The sequence below is a fragment of the Herpailurus yagouaroundi genome, unplaced genomic scaffold (assembly GCF_014898765.1).
Source record: "Herpailurus yagouaroundi ecotype Mexico unplaced genomic scaffold, PumYag 141, whole genome shotgun sequence".
NCBI classification, from domain to species: domain Eukaryota; kingdom Metazoa; phylum Chordata; class Mammalia; order Carnivora; family Felidae; genus Herpailurus; species Herpailurus yagouaroundi.
In genome coordinates, this window is record NW_024412396.1 from 49,832,961 (window position 1) to 49,854,770 (window position 21,810).

General features: G+C 41.0%; 1 protein-coding gene across 18 annotated transcripts in view; it reads left to right on the forward strand.

The window, feature by feature from the left end:
• The window catches only part of TTLL5 (tubulin tyrosine ligase like 5), a 284,194-nt gene that overhangs the window by 9,064 nt on the left and 253,320 nt on the right, over positions 1 to 21,810 (forward strand). For all 18 annotated transcript variants that reach the window (XM_040477756.1, XM_040477758.1, XM_040477763.1 and 15 more), the window contains 3 exons: positions 9,743 to 9,825; positions 11,404 to 11,510; positions 18,885 to 19,015. In XM_040477756.1, coding sequence (XP_040333690.1) covers positions 9,743 to 9,825; positions 11,404 to 11,510; positions 18,885 to 19,015 — 321 coding nt within the window. The remainder of the gene's footprint in view (positions 1 to 9,742; positions 9,826 to 11,403; positions 11,511 to 18,884; positions 19,016 to 21,810) is intronic.

Consider the following 21,810-nt stretch of genomic DNA (forward strand, 5'->3'; position numbering starts at 1 on the left):
TTTCTTTCTTTCTTTCTTTCTTTCTTTCTTTCTTTCTTTCTTTCTTTTTCTTTCTTTCAAGTTTATTCATTTATTTTGAGAGAGAGAGAGAGATAGGAAGACAGAGAGCGGGTGAGGGAGGGGAAGAGAGAGAGGGGGAGAGAGAATCCCAAGCAGGCTCTGCACTGTCAGCGCGAAGCCTGACATGGGACTCGAACCTACTAACCGTAAGATCATGACCTGAGCCAAAAGCAAGAGTCAGAGGCTTAACTGACTGAGCTACCCAGGTGCCCCATTTTTATTTATTTATTTTGAGAGAAAGAGGGAGAGAGAGAATCCATCTAGTCTGGGCTTTTCTTTATTGGGAGGGTTATTCCTGATTCAGCCTCTACTTGTTATGTATGTATTCATATTTTGCATTTTGTATTGAGTCAGTTTTGGTAGTTCATGTGTTTTCAGTTTTTGTCCATTTAGTTTATCTTATTTGTTGGCATACGAATATTCATAGTATTTATTTATTTATTTATTTATTTATTTCATAGTATTCTATAATCCTTTTTATTTCTGTAAGGTCAATAGTAATGTCCCCATTTCATTTCTGCTTTTAGTAATTAGAATCTCTTTTTTCAAGCTAGCTAGAGGTTTGTCAATTTTGATCATTTTAAGGAGCCAACTTTTAATTTTGCTTACTTTCTCTATTGTTTTTCTATTCTCCACTCTTCTTTGATTTTCAGTAGTGCTCTGACTCCTGGGTTAGCCTGTAGCTTGTCTTCAGAGGTTACAGTACCATGGGTCAGAACTGTTGTGTGTTATAGTGGAAAGAGTCTGTACATGGGTTTGTAGTTACCGGTTCAAATCCCAGCTTTGGTATTTACTAGCTGTGAGTCTGGGGCAAATCACTTAAACTCTCTTGACCTGTTTTATTATTAGTGAAGTGGAGATCATAGCTACCTTGCAGGCATTGTAAGAATTGATGAGATCATTTAATATTTGGCACATAGTAGGCACTCAAAACTTGTGCTACTTAATTTCACTTGTTGAACAGGATCTGTTCTAGTTTGAAATGACTTTAAGGTCTGTCCTTGCTCCATAATAAGCTAGGAGTTCAGAGGACAGTGAACACCTGCTTCTGGGATTTGAATCCTCCTCCCTCCCCAAGGGTCTTGTTCTAATCCCTTCAGCAAGTTGCTAGGTTACCACTTAAAGGGATATGGTTCATTCATGTTCTCTGAATTTGGAAGAACTAAAGATTTGCTAACATTTGCAAAGAAACTCCCTGTCATCATGATTGGAGTTAAAACATCAAAGGTGGGTACAAACAACAGAAGTAAGTAATCTCCCCCAAACATACTTCTTTTGGTCTGCTTGTCACATACATGCATCTCTGTATGCCATGGCAATAGGCAGACCCTTCCTTTTTTAGAGTATCCAGGGTTTACTGGGAATTAGTGTCCATCAGTGTTGTCATTCCATTATTCAACCAGTCCCTGCGTTTTTAGAATGTATATGTCTTGTTTCCCCCTTTCCACATACTTGTGATTAAAGAAAAGGCCACTGAACTTTTTGCTCAAACTTTGTTTTCGAATTTTCTGTATCTTCCCAATTCTTTGAGGTATCGTGATTTTTTGCATAGTCCTTTATGAAAAGAACAATTTGAATGAGTTTTCTGGTTGCTGCCTCAGATTTCTGAATTGTTAAATTCTCTGGGTCTTTTTTTTTTTTTTATTTCTTTCTTAAATAGCTGACATAGATCTGCTCAGATCATAATCCTGTGTTTAAATCCCCTTGAGAAGTTTCTGGGGGATTAGTTATCTTCTGTTGATCTTCGAGTGTTAGATGCCAGTCTTATTTTTTTCTGTTATCTGTTAAATGTTTCATTGTATTTATTGTTAATACTTTTTGTACAATATTGCTATATTCCAGAAATATATTTTTTTCCTTACTATATCCATTTTTTTCAAAATTGTATATACTTTGAACATGTAAATGGATTGCATTCTAGAGACAACAGAGATATTTGCAGTTTAAGGTAATCCATTCCTAGAAGGAAGCATCAGTTTTTTTTAATTTAACTAATTAATTTATTTTATTTTATTTTTGAGAGAGACAGAGCATGATGGAGGGAGGAGCAGAGAGATAGGAAGACACAGAATCCCAAGCAGGCTTCAGGCTCCAAGCTGTCAGCATAGAGCCCAACACGAGGCTCGAGCTCACAAATTGCAAGATCGTGACCTGAGCTGAAGTCAGATGCTTAATTGACTGAGCCGCCCAGGCGCCCCAGCATCGTTTTATCATTTGTCTCTGAATTTGTCAGGTTCCTCAGTTTGCAAAATGTCAGTTTGCATTTGTGTAGACTAGCACTGTCCAATAGAAATATGATGCAAGCTAGATATGTAAGTTTTCCAGTGGCCTTATTAAAAAAAAAAATAGAAATAGGTGAAATTAGTTTTAATAATATATTTTATTTTGGGGCATCTGGGTGGCTCAGTTGGCTAAGTGTCCGACTCTAGATTTTTGCTCAGGTCATGATCTCATGGTTCATGAGATCAAGCCCCACGTTGGGCTCTGCACTGACAGCATGGAACCTGCTTAGGATTCTCTCTCCCTCCCTCTCTGCCCCTCCTCTGCTCATGTGCAAGTGTGCTCTCTCTCAAAATAAACTTTAAAATATATATATATTTTATTTAATACAAATTGTCATTTCCACATTTACTCAATATAGAAAAATCATTAAGATATTTGGCATGTATGGGACACCTGGGTGACTCAGTCAGTTAAGCATCCGACTTTGGCTCAGGTCATGATCTCGCAGTCTGTGAGTTTGAGCCCCGTGTCGGGCTCTGTGCTGACAGTTTGGAGCTTGGAGCCTGGTTTGGATTCTGTGTCTCCCTCGCTTTTTGCCCCTCCCCAGCTTGTCCTTTGTCTCTCTCTCTCAAAAATAAATAAACATTAAAAAAAAAAAAAAAGATATTTGACACATAGTATGTATTTTACACTTAGAGTGCATCTCAGTGTGGTGCAAAATATATTTCATCACAAATATTTAGTCTGTGGTTAGATTTTCCACACATTATAGTTGAAAAAGTAAATTCATATGTTCAAGTTTCAAACACGTTTTCCAGTAATTGAATCAGATATCAGTTTTCAAATTTAAATTAATAAAGTTAAATAACTTTGAAAATTCAGTTTCAAAAGGCCACACGAGTTATATTTCACGTGCCCAGTAGTCATACGTGGCTAGCGGCTACCATGTTCAACAGTACACGTGTAGACCTCATTTTGTGACAGTAAGGCAAAGCTACGCTGTGTTGCCATTGAAAGGATTGCTCTTAAATTCTAAAAGTAAAGAAAGTCAGTTTTATCTTCCTTCTAGTTTCCCAGGCTATTTTTGACCAAACTTCTTAGGGCATGTCCTCACTCCCTGGGTGCTTCTGTACTGACAGTTAGATTATTGGTTCCTTGTTTTAGTTTGCTGCGCTGCTGTCCGTCAGTCCTGGAATTTGCCAGGAGGCCTAGCACGTTAGGTTGCCCCCGGTACACACATGAGTGGTTGGAGAAGAGGAAAATTGCACGGTCTTTTGGTGCATGCTTAGAGGCTCAGATACCAGATGTTAGGCAGTTCGCTAGAAGGACCGTATCACGCCCTGCGGCTTTTTATGTGAAAGGAAATATGGATAAGGGAGCTGTTTCTTGGACAGTTGGGGGCTAGCTCAGTTTATAGCTGCAAGCCTCCGTTTGACTTTTGCCGTGGGAGCAGAGCCCTGGGTTGCCAGGTTTTTCAAACGAAGCCCAGAAATCTAGATTTTTATATGAATTCTTTCAGTTCTAAAAGGTTAGCGACTAATTCAGTTTTATGTTTAAAACACCACAAAGAATGAATGAACCATGTCTGCAGGCTGGATGGGTTTGGCCCTTGGGTCACCGAAATATAACCTCTGGTCTAAAATACACTGGTAATCAGCATCATTGGACACAGAACATGAATGTGAGTTAAAATCCCCGGCAGTCACACTTGCACCTTATCTTTCTTGCACTCCCCTTTTGGAGCATGTGCGAAGTATTGCAGTTGGCTTATAGTTAGCTGGTATAGATTAGAGGAAGTTGGTCACTGATTACTACTTACATACTGTGAGTGGTCACTGAGTGTAGTGATAATGGAATTTTTCTTCCGTGTTAGGAGAAGTAGGAGAAAGAGTACAAATAGCATTTTAATTAAAAAAAAAATTTTTTTTTTGATGTTTGTTTATTTTTGAGAGAGACAGAGACAGAATGCGAGTGGGTTGGGGCAGAGAGAGAGAGGGAGGCACAGAATCTGAAGCAGGCTTCAGGCTCCGAGCTGTCAGCACAGAGCCCGACGCGGGGCTCGAACTCACGAGCTGTGAGATCATGACTTGAGCCGAAGCCGGATGCTCAACCGAAGGAGCCACCCAGGCGCCCCGCATTTTTATTTTTAAATTTGCTGCATAAAATGCATAATTTATTATGTAATACTATGTGTTAATAGCTACTTTGCTACATATTTACTTTTTTACTCTATGAAAATTTTTACTTGGTAAAAATTTATGCTGCTGTGTAGCAACAAGTGTTATAAAAGCTTTATGTGTGTTAACTGAACTACCCCGTGAGGTAAGTACCTTTATTACCGACCCCATTTTACAAGTGGGGAAACTGACCACGGAGAAGTCATTTGTTCACGATTGCAGGCAGGAAGTGGTAAAGCCAGGATTTGAACCCTTGGCAGTTACACTGCAGAGACAGACTCTTTCTCTTATTGCTCCTCCTCCTTCCGCAGTCCCCAGGTGGTCATTCTCCGTTTTTCCGCACACCTTCCTCACTGCCCTCCCCATGGCCTGGCACCGTGAGGCCCCCAGTGCCGAACCGGTGCGGCATCAGGTGCGCTTCCGGTCTCTGGCGTTGATGATCCTTTGGCTTTTGCACGCGCAGAAATGGAGATGTTGGGGATCACAGTTATAATGAAGACCAGATTTTCTTTCACTGTCTAAACATTCAACCTAGAAAAATTAAAAACCTCTCAACCAGCTGTAAGAACAGTACATTGAACGCATGTATAGTGTTTCCCCGTGCTCACCAACTATTAACATTTTGTCTCTCTGTACCATTGGAGAATTAGTTCAAGTACTTTATGCCATAATATCTTGTTTAGCAATGTATCCCTAAGGGCAGGGCGTCCTCGGTATAACCACAGTACTGAGGTGACATTCAGGAAATCTGTCACTGGTAAAGTACTTTTATTTAATATACAGTGCTAATGCACATTTCCCTAGTTGTTCCGATTTAGACCTTTATTTATTTATTTTTAATTTTTTTTTAACGTTTATTTATTTTTGAGACAGAGACAGAGCATGAACGGGGGAGCGTCAGAGAGAGAGGGAGACACAGAATCTGAAACAGGCTCCAGGCTCTGAGCTGTCAGCACAGAGCCCGACGCGGGGCTCGAACTCACGGACCGTGAGATCATGACCTGAGCCGAAGTCAGACGCTTAACCGACTGAGCCACCCAGGCGCCCCAATTTAGACCTTTATACTACTTTTTTTTCTAAAGTCTAGGATGAAGTCAAAGATTGTATTTACTTTTCATATTTCTCCTTTAACCTCCCAGGCTTTTTTTTTTTTTTTTTTTTTTTTTGGTCTTTCATGGCATTGACAGTTTTAGAGATTCCAGACTAGTTGCTTTGCAGATGTCCTTACGTTTGGGATTGTCTGATTGTTTCTCCATGTTTAGATTCAGGTTTAAAGTTTTGTAGGACTATCACATAGTGTATCTTCTTCAGTGTATTACGTTAGGAAGCATGTGATATAATTGTATTGCCTTGTTGGTGGTGGCAAGTTTCATCATTTTTTAAAAAATATTTCTTTATCTTTGAGAGGGAGAGAGAGAGAGGGCGTGAGTGGGGGAGGGACAGAGAGAGAGGGAAACACAGAATCTGAAGCAGGCTCTAGGCTCTGAGCTGTCAGCACAGGACCCAATGTGGGGCTGGAACTCACGAACTGCGAGATCCTGCCCTGAGCCGAAGTTGGACACTTAACCTACTGAGCCACCCAGGTGCCCCTCATCATTTGGTTGAGAATAGTGTTCACCAGATTACTTCATCAGAAGTTTTGTTTTGTTGTTTTGTTTGCTTTGTTACAAGCATTCTCTGGAATGATATTTTGAGATGCATGAATATCCTGTTTCCCAAGTCTCTCACCCATTGGTTTCCATTGATTTTAGTCTGAACCTCTTCCTCTTACAGTTTTTGTGAAATACTGATATTCTGTTTCTTTTCTTTTACATTTATTAGCTGGATTTTCTGTAAAGAACTTTCCCTCCTCTGATAGGCAGAATAATGGTCCCGCCCAAAGATGTCCACCTCCTAATCCCAGAACCTATGAAAATATTACCTGACATAGCAACAGAAAATTGAACTTGTAGGTGGATTTAAGGTTGCTAATCAACTGACCTTCATCACAAGGGTCCTTTAAAGTGGAAGAAGGAGGCAGAAGAGGAGTCAGATTGACGCTGTGTGAGAAGGACCAGACCCTTCATTGCTGGCTTTGAAGATAGAGGAAGGGCACCAAAAGCCATGGAATGGGGGAGGCCTCTAGAAGCTGGAGAAGGAAAAGAAATGAGCCTGTAGAAAGAGTCTGTAGAAAGGAATGCAGCCCCCCTCTTGCCTTGATGACATCTGTGTCAGACTTCTGACATAAGAAATATCAGACAACAAATTTGTGCTGGTAAAGCCATCAAGTGGGTGGTAGTTTATTACAGGAGCAGCAATGGAAAACCAGTATGCCTTCTTACCAGTGTGGACTCATGGGTTCTTTTTTTTTTTTTTTTTTTCCTTAAATATAAGTGGATTATACTCTATCTCTGTCATAATTCATTTTTATTTTCAAATTGTCTTAAATTTGCCCATTGAGATCCTTGGGATCCATTGCGACCCATTGAGATCCTTGTGACATGTTCCCAGTCAGTTTTTGAGCACTTTCCTCTCTTTGGGCATAACAAGATATTCCAGGCCTATCTTGTGCTTTCCCTCGCCAACTTGGAATCAGAAGACAAACTCTTAAGCGGTGCACTGGACTGTTTCTTAAATTATTCTCTGCGCTGGAGTGAAGACATGACTCTGAAGTGTTTTTCTTATAACCGTATTGCAAAGACAACATAATAGTGATTGACATTGGGAAAACCCTGTGACTGGGCTTTAGAAGTTTGCCACAAGAATGAGAAGTATGGAGTGTCTGGTCTTTTCATTCCCGTCTTCCTGCCTCTGCTCTGCATGGTGTTCTTGCCAGGGCTGGGCAAGTAGCAGCAGGGATTTATGGATATTTTCACATAAATTCATAAAAAGATAGGCTTATCTTTGACTGGAGAGGCTGAATTTGGTTCTAAGGTCTGTCTATAAGTTTCTGTATTACACTCATTCAGAAATTGTTCACTATGTAGTCTTTTTCGAAAAATGATTCTATAGATGCACTGCCTGGCTGGCTCAGTTGGTGGAGCGTGTGACTCTTCATTTCAGGGTCGTGAGTTTGAGCCCTACCTTGGGCATAGAGATTGCTTAAGAAAAAAATAATTTAGGAGAGGCACGTGGGTGGCTCAGTCAGTTAAGTGTCTGACTCTTGACTTTGGCTCAGGTCATGATCTCATGGTTTGTGAGATTGAGCCCCACGTTGGGCTCTGCACTGACCGGTGTGGAGCCTGCTTGTGATTCACTCTCTCTCCTTCTCTTTCGGCCCCTCCTCTCTCATGCTCGCTCGCTTGCTCTCCCTCAAAATAAATAAATAAAAACTTTAAAAAAGAAAAATAAAAAAAAAATTTTTTTAATTGTGCTGTAGAATTCTTAGCTAATTTTTTCAAACACTTTGTGGTGGTGCATAGAAAGAGGTGGCATTTAGTGGGCCGGAGTAAAATTTAGTCTTTGGTGATGTGTAGAAATCTCACATGATTACAGACTTTAGTCTTAGGGGTCAAAAGCACAGAATGCGTATGGGGCCTGGCGGGTAATGTGAATGAGTGAAGGGACCATGAGGGGACTGTGCTGAACTAGACCCTGTGAACCTGTCCTGAAGGGAGCACTCGCCCTTCCTCAGTGGACTCACCCTGGTAGAGAGAGCGAGCCCAGGGTTGCCAGGGTTTTCAAGAGAGCCCAGAATTCGAGATTTTTAAATGAATTCCTCCAATTTCAGAAGGTTAGTAATTCAATTTGTTTTTCGTTCTTTTCTTTCTTTCTTTTTTTTTTTTTTTTTGTGGTGGGGGGAGAGGGACAGAGAGTGATGAGAGAGAGATTGAGAGAGAGAGAGAGAGAGAGAGAGAGAATCTTAAGCAGGCTCTGCACTCATCATGGAGTATAGTATCTACTTGGCAGTTCACTGGGCCTGTGTGCCTCCTGCAGAAAGCCTGGCTCAGAGCCTCCTGAGGTGGGGTCCTCACGCTGATACCCCGAGAGAGGCAACCAGTCCCGTGGTGGGCTCTGTTCCATTGTTGCTTTATTCTTGGTTGCCTTCTGTGACGGTTCACGTAATGTGTCAAGGACTCCTGGCTCAGTCTCATGACCGTAAGATCACCACCTGAGCTGAAATTGAGAGTTGGACGCTTAACCGACTGAACCACCCAGGCGCCTCAATAATTCAAGTTATTTTCATTTGGTATTCTTATTTTTTAATTTAAGTGTTTGAAAATCTTTTTTTTTTTTTTTTATGTTTATTTATTTTGAGAGAGAGGGAGCGAGAGTGTGCGCACATGGGTGGGGACTGGGCAGAGAGAGAGACAAAGAGAATCCCAACCAGGCTCTGCCCTGTCTGTGCAGAGCCTGATGTGGGGGCTCAATCTCATGAACCATGAGATTATGACCTGAGCGGAAATCAGGAGTCGGACGCTTAACTGACTAAGCTCCCCAGGCGCCCCAAGGTGCATCTGGCGCCTGAACAGGGATATGAGCCCCAGACCCTCAGATTACAAGTCTGATGCTCTACCGACGGAGAGACCCAGGCTCAATTTGTTTTTAAAGCACAATGAGAAGTTAACAAACAATGTCTGCAGATTGGTTTTGGCCCTGGATTGCCAGTTTATAACCTCTGGTCTAAGATACACTGGTAATCAGCATTATTGCACACAGAGGACTGTCTAGAGCAGGGGTTCTTAACCTTTTTGTGCAGTGGACCAAATGTGCAATGGCAGTGTAGGGAAGCCTGTGGGTCTCTTCTCAGCATAATGGTTCTGAAGTGTATAGAAAATATATAGGAGTCTAAACATAATCAATTGTATTGAAATGTAATTATCAAAATATTGTATAAAAGGTAAATTTGTGATGTATATGCATTTTTATTAGTGCATTAAATAACATGGTCTGCTAGGAGGTTTGTTAACTGCCATTTTTTATATATTGTGAGAAATGACATTTTCAGATAACTGTAACAATCGTACAATAATATTAAAACACCTGGTACCTATAGGTGGCAAGGTCACGGGTATTGCTAACACTCCGTTTTGTGCCTACATTTGTAATTGAAGATAATGTTAAATTTCAACTAGTAGTGAGAACAAAGATGCCATTTTGTCTCCCATCTATTTTTAATAACCCGCAGCAAATGTCAGGTTAAGAACCCTTGGTCCACAATAATAGTAGCCTACTTAATAATAGCGTAAGGGTAGTAGTACAATGTTACCGAATACAGTTAAGAAGCCACAATCTCACAGTTTTATTTTTGTTTCTACAGTTAACTTTTTGGTTACTGAATTTGATTCTGTGTTTTTCTCTAGAACGTTATCATTTGTCTTACAAGATTGTGCGAACAGATAGTCGCCTGGTACGCAGCATTCTGACAGCCCATGGATTTCATGAAGTAAGCTCATTTTTACTACCTCACCTGATCTGCTCTAAAACTGAAAATCCTAGACATCCAACCTGACGACCAGTTAATAGGGCAGCTCTAGAGGGTACTTGGGAATCTATGCTTAGTGATGATGCAGAGCTTATGTTGAATTTCTGAGTGGATTTACCAGTTTCTCCTTGAAATGCATGGAAAACATTTTCACAAGATTCCTTCCCCCCCATCCCCCCCTTCCTCCCTTCCTCTCTCTCTTTTTTTTTAAACTAAAAACCCCAAACGTTTTTATTGCTATGATTAGGCTTGGGGTAGAGACAGTGCTGCCCATAGGAATGGTCTGATACTGAATTAAGATTCTTTGATTGCAAGCAACAGAAGTAGATTCTGCCTAATTTAAACCCAAAGAGGGCCCCCTGGGTGGCTCAGTCGGTTAAATGTCTGACTTCAGCTCAGGTCATGATCACCTGGTCTGTGGGATTGAGCCCATGTCGGGCTCTGTGCTGACAGCTCAGAGCCTGGAGCCTGCTTTGGATTCTGTGTCTCCCTCTCTCTCTGCCCCTCCCCTGCTCGTGCTCTGTCTCTGTCTCTCTCAAAAATAAATGAACGTTAAAATAAATAAATAAATAAATAAATAAAGAATTTGTGGGTAAGTTATACACAGGATGCGTAGCAGAATCAGAGGAAGAGGTGAAAAGAGACTAGAACAGCCCCAGGGGTCTGGGAATAGGAATCTTAGGGACTGTCTCTTCAGGGGACTGCCATAGAAGTGACTCAACTCCATTCATTGTCATTGTGCCTTTCTCCACTGAAGACTCCCCCTCTGGAGATAGTATGACTAGTCCAGCTTGGGCCATGGAAGTGCTCCTTGCAGGGGGTCAGGGGGTGACTGGCAGTCTTTTAAAACCAAATGGTATGTCATTCCCAAAGAAAATTAGGAAAATTGGGATATTGATATTAAAAGGGACAGGCAAAAATGCTGGAATGATTTACACTGTAGATATTTTGAGAAGATTGATGGTAGTCTGGTTCCTAGCTCCTTATCTTAGGTTGAGGTCTGAAGTAGACATTTTGTGAAAGTTCTGATACTAGTCTATATCCTGTCTTGGTGTTTTATCTCTGGGGCCTCACTGGTACCTCTCACATCATAGGCACAGGGTACATAATTGTTGAATGAACAGACAAGTGAATAGACAAAATCATTCTTATGAGTGAATGAATGATATCCTAAGTTGGTTTGCCATGACAAGGTTTTAGTCCTGATCAGTGCTTTATATCCAGCATCTGTAAGGACCTAAGGACACTGAGACGAGAGTTGTGGGTTTGAGCCCTCTTCTCATGCTTTGATATGTAAGAATGTTAAGAGACATCACAGACTTCTATAGAAGGATTCATTTATTCCACTTTTTGTATCTGGGATTTGCCCACCTATCCCATCCTTTACAGCTTTTCATACTCAGCTTTTATTTTACTAGGTTTAAATACTAACTGGGCACTCACTCTGCTCTGTAGATGAAAAATTTCTACGGCCTTTCTTGCCATCTCCCTGGAGAGAGGCTATCTCTGATGTTTTTGTATCTTTTTATCTGCCCTCAGGTTCACCCAAGCAGCACTGACTATAACCTAATGTGGACAGGATCCCACCTGAAGCCCTTCTTACTTCGCACCCTTTCTGAAGCACAAAAGGTTAATCACTTTCCCAGGTAATGCTCTTGTAGCTACTTTGCTCCAATTAAAGGTACTTGACACTGGGCATGTGGCCAAGAGAGATAATTAATGTCCTTAAAAAAAGAAGTCTGTCATACGGGGCAGCAGTCTGCAAATCAAACCGAGGTGTTCATCTCTGTAAGCATGTATTATATGAAGCCTCTCCAAGGACTGTGTAGACATGGATGGTTCTAAAGGAGACTGTTTCTGGATTGCAAATCCCATAGGTTCTCTTTCCTAAGATTGAGCAGTTTGAGAGCCCCTTGTGTGGAAGTGTTCTCCCTCTCTCACCTCCTTTTTCAGTTACTATTCTTCCCTTTTGTAAAACAATGGCCCTCTTAGAATGTTAACATGGTGCATTGTCCTTGGGTGCAAACATTTCCAGGGTTCCAGACAAAACCCCTTCCCCCCTCCAAAAAATGGTGTTGAATTGAATTCTGGTAATGACAAATTATTTTTCCGTGATAGTGATTTCAATTTCTTTGCTTTTAATAGAATTCAAAGCATAAAACTTGACATAGGCAAGTTGTCAGCTGATAGGCCATTAATTTTAATTTGTAATGGTAGATCATCTTGTGATTTTTGACACAGAATTAGGAAGTTGAAAGAATTGAGTGTCACTGGTAGAGAAAACTCCTTCCAGTTGCATTTTTAATGGCAGCCTGGAGAGGCAATACTGCCTAGTGGCCAGTGCCTGGGCCCGGATACCAGTTCTGCTGAGCGACCTTGGTAACAAGACCTTTCTGAACATCATTTTCCTCATTGGTAAAAAGATGTTGCTAATGATCCACACTTCACAGGACTGTTGTGACGATTTAATGTGTCCAGATCTAAACTATTTAGAACAGTGCTCGCTCGTTACATAGTACACACTACAGAAGTGTTAGCTGTTATTTTTGTGACCAGGGTTTCCTAGTGTTTTCATCTGTGAAGAAGAAAATAGGAATAAAATTGATGCTGAAACCCTACCTTATTCTGGCAGTCATACTCAACCACGGAGAGACAGATAGATGACCTTGTAGACAAGAGGGAAACAAATCTCATCTCATGAAGAGAAGGAAATCCAGTACAACTTTTTTATTTGGACTGTGGTTACATTTTATTTTATTTAGTTCTAGGACTTAAGTCCTAGTTACTTATGCTCACAAGTTTTATTTTCATATGCTTTTCTCATTTTTATCTAATGAAGTTTCTTTCTTAATTTTTCAATTCTCTTATATCTCGTCACTGTGTGTAAATACCTGGCCCAAGTCAAGTAATTTCCTCATAATCTTGCTTAAATGTGAATTTTGAGTTCATAACAAGTTTCAGTTTTATGTCTCTGCTTCATTTGCAAAAGTAACTTAAGCCTTATTTTTCTTCCTTCATGTCTAGAAGATGTGGATTTGGTATTCTAAATGTGTGACTGGATGGTTGAAGTGAATCAGATACGGTCTATCTTAAGTAGGCATTTAAAGAGTCCTTGAAATAGCCTACACTGGAGTCTGCGTTCCAGTTCATGTTACTAGTTTATTATTTATTTTAATGGTTTTTGAAGTACTCCTGTAGGTGTATAGGAATTCTGTCTCTGTTTAGAATTAAACAGCGTTAATAAATTTGAACCTGTATTTTCTTTTTAATTTTTTTTTAATTTTTTTTTCAACGTTTATTTATTTTTGGGACAGAGAGAGACAGAGCATGAACAGGGGAGGGGCAGAGAGAGAGGAAGACGCAGAATCGGAAACAGGCTCCAGGCTCTGAGCCATCAGCCCAGAGCCTGACGCGGGGCTTGAACTCACAGACTGCGAGATCGTGACCTGGCTGAAGTCGGACGCTTAACCGACTGCGCCACCCAGGCGCCCCTGAACCTGTATTTTCTGGAGTATTCCTTGAATGTGGTGTTCTTGTATGTTCGAACACACTGATAACCCATCATCTAAATGCACCATGCTTTGTGGCTTCTGCTGCTCTGTCTCGCATGGTTTCAATCCAGAGACCTGAACTCAAGTGTAAGAGGCATTCAGGCACTTAAAATGTTTCCAGGGCACCTGCGTGGCTCAGTTGGTTAAGCATCTGACTTCGGTTCAGGTCATGATCTCTCAGTCTGTGAGTTCGAGCCCCACGTCGGGCTCTGTGCTGACAGCTCAGAGCCTGGATCCTGCTTCAGATTCTGGGTCTCCCTCTCTCTCTGCCCCTCCCCCTACTCATTCTCTCGCTCTCTCTCGCTCTCTGTCAAAAATAAACGTTAAAAAATTTTTTTTCAATGTTTCCGATATTATTGTGAACTTTCTTAATATAATTTTTAACTTTTAATTTTAAATAATTTTAGACTTCTAGAAAAGTTGCAAAAATAATATAGTTACTCTGTATCCTTTATTCAGTTTTTCTAACATTAATATCCATTATAACAGTGGCAAGATTATCAAAATGGAGACATTAACCTTGGTATACTGTACATTTTAATAAAAATTCGTAATATTTATGGTGTTTTGATATATTGTGTACTACAGTAGTTGCCGTGATAATCAGTTTATAGCCTAATGATCATATGAAATTTGAAAATAATGCATATTAACTCATATGCATATTTTGTTATAGAGAAGGTATGATGATATACGAGTTGCAAGCATGAAGTATGTTCTATGAGGCTAAACCCTTCTTTGGGGGAAGCGTCACAGAAGAAGTAAAAACAAGAGTGATTGAGGGATCATGCCTGGGTTGGGAGTGTGAAGGAGGCTTCTGGGGTGCTGGGAATGTTCTATATTTAGTCTCAGTGGTGCTCACACAGGTGACCAAAATTCATCACGCTCTGCATTTGTGATTTGTATGCTTCTCTGTATATAAATTACCTTCAGTAAAAAGTATATTTTAAAAAGCGAAAAATATACTGACAGAAAAAGAGCTTTTTCTTCGATACTATTTTTAAAATGTACAGGAGCCTTTGAATCCTGATGTTATTTTGATTCCCTTGAATATATTTAAAAGGGTAGCGTTAGAATTTTGTTTTAAAATAAGATTTATCATTCGTTGGCCCATTTGGGATGATGGGCTGAGCGACCTTGGTAACCAGATTTTTTTTGATGAAAAATCTTAGATGCCGACTAAAGGATATATAGTTTCCTAAAATTTGTATGGGGGGTATCAAGCAAAAGGATTTGGAGACCTCTAGGATTGGGCATCTGTAGGAGAATGCATTCTTTTTCTTATCCTCTCGTCAGTGTTTCTAACTGATGATAAACGTCACTGGCAGACTATTTAAAAATATGCACTCACAGGTCCCATTGTAGATTCGTGGAATCACCATACCCAGGGAAGATGTATATTTAAAAAGTACCTTCTAGGTGCTTAATCTTTCTAGGTAAGTATATACCTAGAAACCATATATTTAGAAAACAGTCAGGATAGGGCGCCTGGGTGGCTCAGTTGGTTAAGCGTCTGAGTCTTGATTTCCGCTCAGGTCATGATCTCACAGTTTTGTGAGTTTGAGCCCCACAAAGGCTCAGTGCTGACAGCATGGAGCCTGGTTCAGATTCTCCCTCTTTCTCTGCCTCTCCCTTGCTCACACTCTGTCTCTCTCAAAATAAATTAACTTAAAAAAAAAAGAAGGCAGCGAGGTGATTTATATCTGGAAAGTTTGGAAATCACTGTTCTAGGCTAAATCAATATTATAATGTGGACCATCTGTACCACAATCACCTGGGACACTTGTAGAAAATGCAGAATCCTAGACTTTATTCCAGAATTTTGAGATGTGGGACTTACAAACAATAATTTTAAAGAAACTTTCTGGATGATTCTTATCTAAAATTTAAGGACCTCTGCTTTACATTTATGAAGAGGATGATGGGTAAGAAAGAAGTGTTTGTGATACCTGGACTTGGCAAAGTCCCCTTTGATTTTAAGAAATTATATTGAAAAATTTGAACTGAGAAACATTAAGTTTTAGTGGTTATAGTAAAGATTCTTGGATGGTTTTTAAACGGTGGAGCAAACCATGAGTGGAAGCCAGTAGTGGAACTCGTGAGTCCAGTTGAGGCTACCTGAAGTGCTCTGGAATATACTTCCTGATAGGTGGCAATTATTGCCTGAAGTTTGTGGTGATCATTTCCTTGCTTTTCTTTAAAATTTTATCTCTTGCACATCCATCTTTTAATGATGTAAACTAAGTTGTCAGTGGGATTCTTAACCTAGTGATCTGGTACTTTACTACAATAGGATCATTGTAGTCTAACATTAAGGTCTATCTTGGTCACTGTTTAGGAGAAACCTATCCGACCTGCAGGTACTTGTTTTACTAATGGTGATGCAAGTTCCGTGTAGTTATAGAAGAGGCTGGACAGTTACTGCTGTGGCATTAGGCCTATAAATGTGGGAAAGGTAGCCACATCTTCTGTTTTCCTCAACGGTCCTATTTTCAAGTCATGAAAGTCCTTTTTTCAGGCCATGTTTCTCAGAAGGTCACACCTTCTAGGTATCTTTGTGTAAAAATTCCCAGAATGCTTTGGGTTTGGTACTTGTTAATTGGTTACTAGTGTTTTTTCATTATTTGGGTAATCTAGATTTTTTTTGTACTATTAAAGAATTAGGATTCAATTAACATAAAACACCTAAAATGTTTCATAATGATTTTTAGCAGTGAATATTCACAGGCGGCTGATGAAGCTTTATGAAGCTAGAATTTATTTGATGCATTTGGCTTCTGGACCCTGAAAATTTGAATATATTTATCAAAAGTCGAACTTAGAACACAGTCTTTTTTTGTTTATTTATATTTAAAGTATGTTAGAATAAATTTAATACTCATAAATCTCATCAAAACCATTTGGCAAAAAGAATCAGATTTAAATGTAAAAGCTAAAACAGTAAAACTTCTAGAATAAAACACAGGAGAAAATCTTCGTGCGCTTGGATTCAGTAAAGATTTCTTAGCTCTAACAGTAAATGCACAATCCATAAGAGAAAAATGTTGATAAAGTGGGCTTCCTGAAAATTTAAAATGTCTGCTCTTTGAGAGACACTGTTAAGAAAATGAAAAAAAGGTAAGCCACAAACTGGGAGAAAATATTTGCAAAACATATATCTGATACAGAATTCGTATCTAAGAATGTATAATAAACTGAAAACTCAATAATAAACAGGCTGTTTTTTTTTTTAAATGGGCTAAAAATATTTGAACAGATACTCACCAAGGAAGATAGACATGAAAAGATGTTCCTCATCAGTAGTCACTAATGGAACGTGAGTTAAAACCACACAAGGTGGGGCACCTGGGTGGCTCAGTCGGTTAAGCATCCGACTCTTGATTTCAGTTCAGGTAATGATCTCACGGTTTGTGGGTTGAAGCTTCACATTGGGCTCTGCTCTGACAGTACGGAGCCTGCCTAGAATTCTCTCTCTCTCTTCCTCTCTCTCTGCCCCTCCCCGCTTATACTCGCTGTCTCTCAGAAATAAACAAACTTAAAAAAACCACACACACACGAGGTACTACTAACTGCCTATTGGAATGGCTAAAAACAAAGAAAAAACACCAGACAACACCAAGTGCTTGTCAGAATACAGCGCAACTGCAACACTGAAACTTTGCCAGTGGGAAAGGCAAAACAGTACAGCCACTTTGGAGAACAGTCTGGCAGTTTCTTATAAAGTTAAATACATACACACGTGTTGGTTTTAAAACGTGTCCGCAAATTCCTTGACCTTGCCTTCAAATGGTTGAGCTAATTTTTCTGTTCTTGGGTGTGAGCTGGACTTTGTAACTTCTTGTTTTTATTTTTAAGTTGATTTATTTTCAAGGTGGGGGGGAGGGGCAGAGAGAGAGAGAGAGAGAGAATCCCAAGCAGGCTCTGCACTGTTAGTGCGGACCCCGATGCAGGGCTTGAGCTTACGGACCGTGAGATCATGACCAGAGCTGGAACCAAGAGTCAGATGCTTACTTAACTGACTGAGCCACGCAGGCGCCCCTGGACTTTGTAACTTCTAATGAGCACTTTGTGGCAGAAGTGACATGGTGTCACTTCTGAGACTAGGTCATTAAAGTCATTGCAGCTTTGTTCTTGTCCCTTTCCCTCTCACATCACCTGATGTAGGAGGAACCAGCTGCCATGTCACAAAGACACTCTATTAGCCTTACAGAAAAGTTCACATGGGGAGGAACCGAGGCTTCCTGCCAACAACCAGTTCCATGTGAGAGAGCTGTTTGTAAAGTGGGTCCTTCAGCCCTAGTCCCGCCTGATGGCTGTAGCTCTGGTCAACATCGTGATTGACATCTCATGAGGGAGCCCCGGACAGAACTGCCCAGTCCTGCTCCCCTCACACTCCTGACCCACAGAAATTTTTCTTACGGTTTTCGGCTGTAAGGTATTGGAGGTAATTTTATTATGCAGCAATAGACAGCTAATAGAACTTACCAAACACTCTTATTAAACCCGGCCATCTCATTCCTAGAGAGGTGAAAACTTACGTCCACGCAAAAGCTTACATTCTTACAAAAGTCCGTACTTAAATGCTTGTAGGGACTTTATCCGTATCTTCAAAAACTGGAAATGGCTCTCATGTCCTTCAGCTAGTGAATGGATAAAGAAACTGTGGTACATCCAAGCGGTAGATTACTACCGAGTCATAAAAAGGAATGAAATTCTGATGCATGCAGCCACAAGGATACGTCTCAGTTGTTGCCAGTCGCAGCGAAAGAAGCCAGTCTCAGAAGGACGCGTACTATATCATTCCATGTCCTTGGCTTTCCGAAAAAGGGCAAAATTATAGGGACAGAAAACAGATGAATGCTTGCCAGGGCCTGGAGGTGATTGGAAGGCTCTTGGAGTCACTACAGAGGTACTTGGGGTGACTTTTTGGGATGTTGGAATTGTTTGTGGTGGTGGTTACATAATTGCATTTGTTTGTTCAAACTCTTAGAATTATACACTTCTTGGGGTACCTGGGTGGTTCAGTCAGTAAGCGTTCGACTTTAGCTCAGGTCATGATCTCGTGGTTCATGAGTTCGAGCCCCGCATTGGGCTCTGTGCTGACAGCTCAGACCCCGGGGCCTGCTTCAGATTCTGTGTCTCCCTCTCTCTGCTCCTCCCCCACTCACACTCTTGTCTCTATCTCAAAAATAAACAAACAAACAAACAAAAAAAAAAGAATTATACACTTCTTAAAAAGGGCAGATTTTACTGTATGCAAATTATACCTTGATGAATAAATCTGACCAGAGAAATCCATTTTATGAAAATGATTAATAAATCTTTGGAGGTGACAAAGTGATTTGAGATGTAATACTGTCCTCAATGACTACTTCTGAACTGTGAACTATAAACTCTTTAGTATGTGATAACACGGGAAAACCTTTGAGTCACAGATGACTGAAATGGAAAAACTTTTACGATTTTTAGGTCATATGAACTAACCCGGAAGGACCGACTGTACAAAAACATCATTCGAATGCAGCATACGCATGGATTCAAGGCTTTTCACATCCTCCCTCAGACCTTTCTCCTGCCAGCTGAGTATGCGGAATTCTGTAGTAAGTGCCTGGCTGGGAAGGCCCCGATCCTTGGCCCCTGAACTTGGGGCAGACTTACCTCGAGTCAGTAACTAATGAGGGCTTTTCACATCCTTAAAAAGTTGTGTTTCTTTACTAAAACAGTTAGGGAAATAATCTTAAGACTTTTTTTATTCTGATTATGTACCTGTATGCGTATTTTTAGTAAGCTTGTCACTGTCATTTCTGGAAGGACACATTGGTGCCCTGCACACATGCCCCTGTCAGGTACAAAAAGTCTCTTTATTGGCAAGACTTCGTGCCTATGTGAGAAAGTATGTGCTTCTGGATTTGAACTATATATGCTTCCTTTTGAGTGTCTGTTTTCCTCTTGCCATTTAGGGGAATATTCCCGTCACCTTAACGTCTGGACTTGTGTGACTTAATGTCCTTTGAGGTTCAGCGATCGTGCATTTTTTTAGTGTGAGGGTTTAGAGGTACCAGTTAGTCACAGTCTTGCTGGAGTTCAGGAGAATTGAAGAATACATGTGTTAGCCAAATGGGGAACCAAATGTCAGCTGTGTGGTTGGTAAAGCTAGATGGGGACCTGTGGCCTGCAGCCCATTCCCAGTGGGCTCCTTACTACTTTTGCCTCGAAGTGAATGGTCTTCCCAGGTTCCAGCAGGTGAAATGGGCTGTTTCAGGCTTTCCTCCCTGGGGACAGAGCCCGAGTCAGTAGGCTTGGTGCACAGAAGAGGTGCGAGTACAGAGAAGGTGTGAGGCAGGTCTTTTGTGAGAGTCTGCACAGTAGTTGTAATATGAGCCAGTACGAAACGAGTGTTTCCTTTCTGTAAAGCCCTCTTCCAAGTGGCATTTCTACTGTGAGGTAGGCACCGCTGTTATGCCAGGTTTACAGATGAAGAGATGAAGGCAGGCACGGAGAGGTCGGGAGCTTTCTGAAAGTCATGCAGGTTGCAAACGGTGCCGTCAGGTTCACACTTCGTGGTTTGGTTTTAGAGGCCGCACTCTTCACCACCGGGCCTTGTTGCATAAAGACACTGGGCAGTGTGCCCACAGTGTCCACTTCCCGGTAACACCGGTGAGAGAGGATCAAGGAGGACACGAGGGGAGGGCAGACACATAGATATCTTTCTTCTCGGTAAGTCCAAGAGAGAGACTCTTCCTGTCTTATGGGTAGAGGAAGCATGGAGAGAAGAAGAGAAAGTTCTCTCTAGACTTCCTGACCCTTGATTTTCTTAACCTGTAAGACTTAACAGTCTGGTTTGCCCAGTGCGGGGTTCATCCTCTGGGACTTCCGTCATCAGGATCTCCTGCTTCCACCCTGGTGAGGCCGTTTCTCTGATAGCACCTATTCCAGCGGGGACACTTGACGGTTCAGTGTTTGCCCACAGAAGGCTCTGGAATGGGTCAGAAGAGCTCTGTTGGACTCAAAGCCGAAAACTTACAGCTTAGAATTTTTATTATGTGACTTTAGCCACATAACTTAAACTGCTCTGTGCCTTAGCTTCCTCCTCTGTAAAGTGGGCTTATTACTAGTACTGACCTTATAGTGTTGTTGGGATGTTTAAATAGGTTAATACATGGAAAGCACTTGGAATGGCACCTGATAGGTGTTGAATAAGTGTTCAATGTTATTCCCTTTTTCAAGTGACGTTGAGATGTATTGTTACATAATAAAAGATCATGCGATAAGCCAACACGATAGCATAAAAAATACTTCAACTAACATGTTAGCAACATGGCCCAGGTGTGAAAACTGCTCCTGTTAAAGTGTACAATAATTCCCTATTAAAGTCTACAGGAATCTGAAATGAAAATTCCCTTTGTCCTCTCTCTGCTATTTCTTATCCTGTTGTTTCCCTTTGGAGGCAGGTTCAGGGGTGGGGATGCTCATTCAGATGACTGGATAGAGTTAGGATTCCTCCATCAGTTCAAGCGTGACCTGTCTTTCAGTAGGATTGCTTCTTTAGCGTATTATTCAAACTCGTATGTGCTCTACTTTTTAACAAAAATGAATTCAGAAGGTCAATAGAACACACAGAATTAATACAGCCGTAACTCAGAGCCACCATGTTTAGCCCCAGGACAGTTACTGTAGGCAAATGGTTTTCTTCAGTCCCCCAAACAAATCACTTAATGATGTCATCACCAAAGACCACAGCAGGGACCCACCATGTTTGTGGAAAAGGGGGGAGAGGGAAGACATGATTGTCAAGAGGAGTCGTCTTGATTTCAGTCTTGCCAGGATGCCATTCATTCTTTGCCAGTTGTCCAGAGTCCATGACCTCTAAGCTAAAAGTCATTTGGGGGAGATCCAACATCGTTGGGTTAGTTGCGTTGCTAAGGCTACATATTAGGGGAGAAACACACCCACTTGTACCACTTCTTTCAGAAAGACATTCCTCTTCTCCATAAAGGCTATTTTAAGTTCTTCTCTTCCTTTGGTGTCCACCTGCCATATGATAGCCCAGAAATTCCATTTTCTCCATGGCTTATGTTCCTGCCCTCCATTGCCCCCTCGAGTGTGAGCAATAGGAGATTTTTGAGAAGGAAAGGAACGCAGGTTAGCCTTTAGAAAAATAATTGTGTGAAACGAATTGGAGGGAGCAAGGGGAGGAACACAGTGGTCACTTGGAAGGTTATTGCAGCAATCCAGAGCAGAAGTGCAGTTGAACCGAACCAGGTAGCTGGAATGGAAAAGAGGGAGTGGAAAGAGCGATAGAATAAACAGGGTGTACCAGCTGGCTTTAAGTAGTGAGGCCAGGGTCAAAGATGGCTCTAGAGGTGTGAATCTGGGAAGTTAAGAAGCTTAGCAG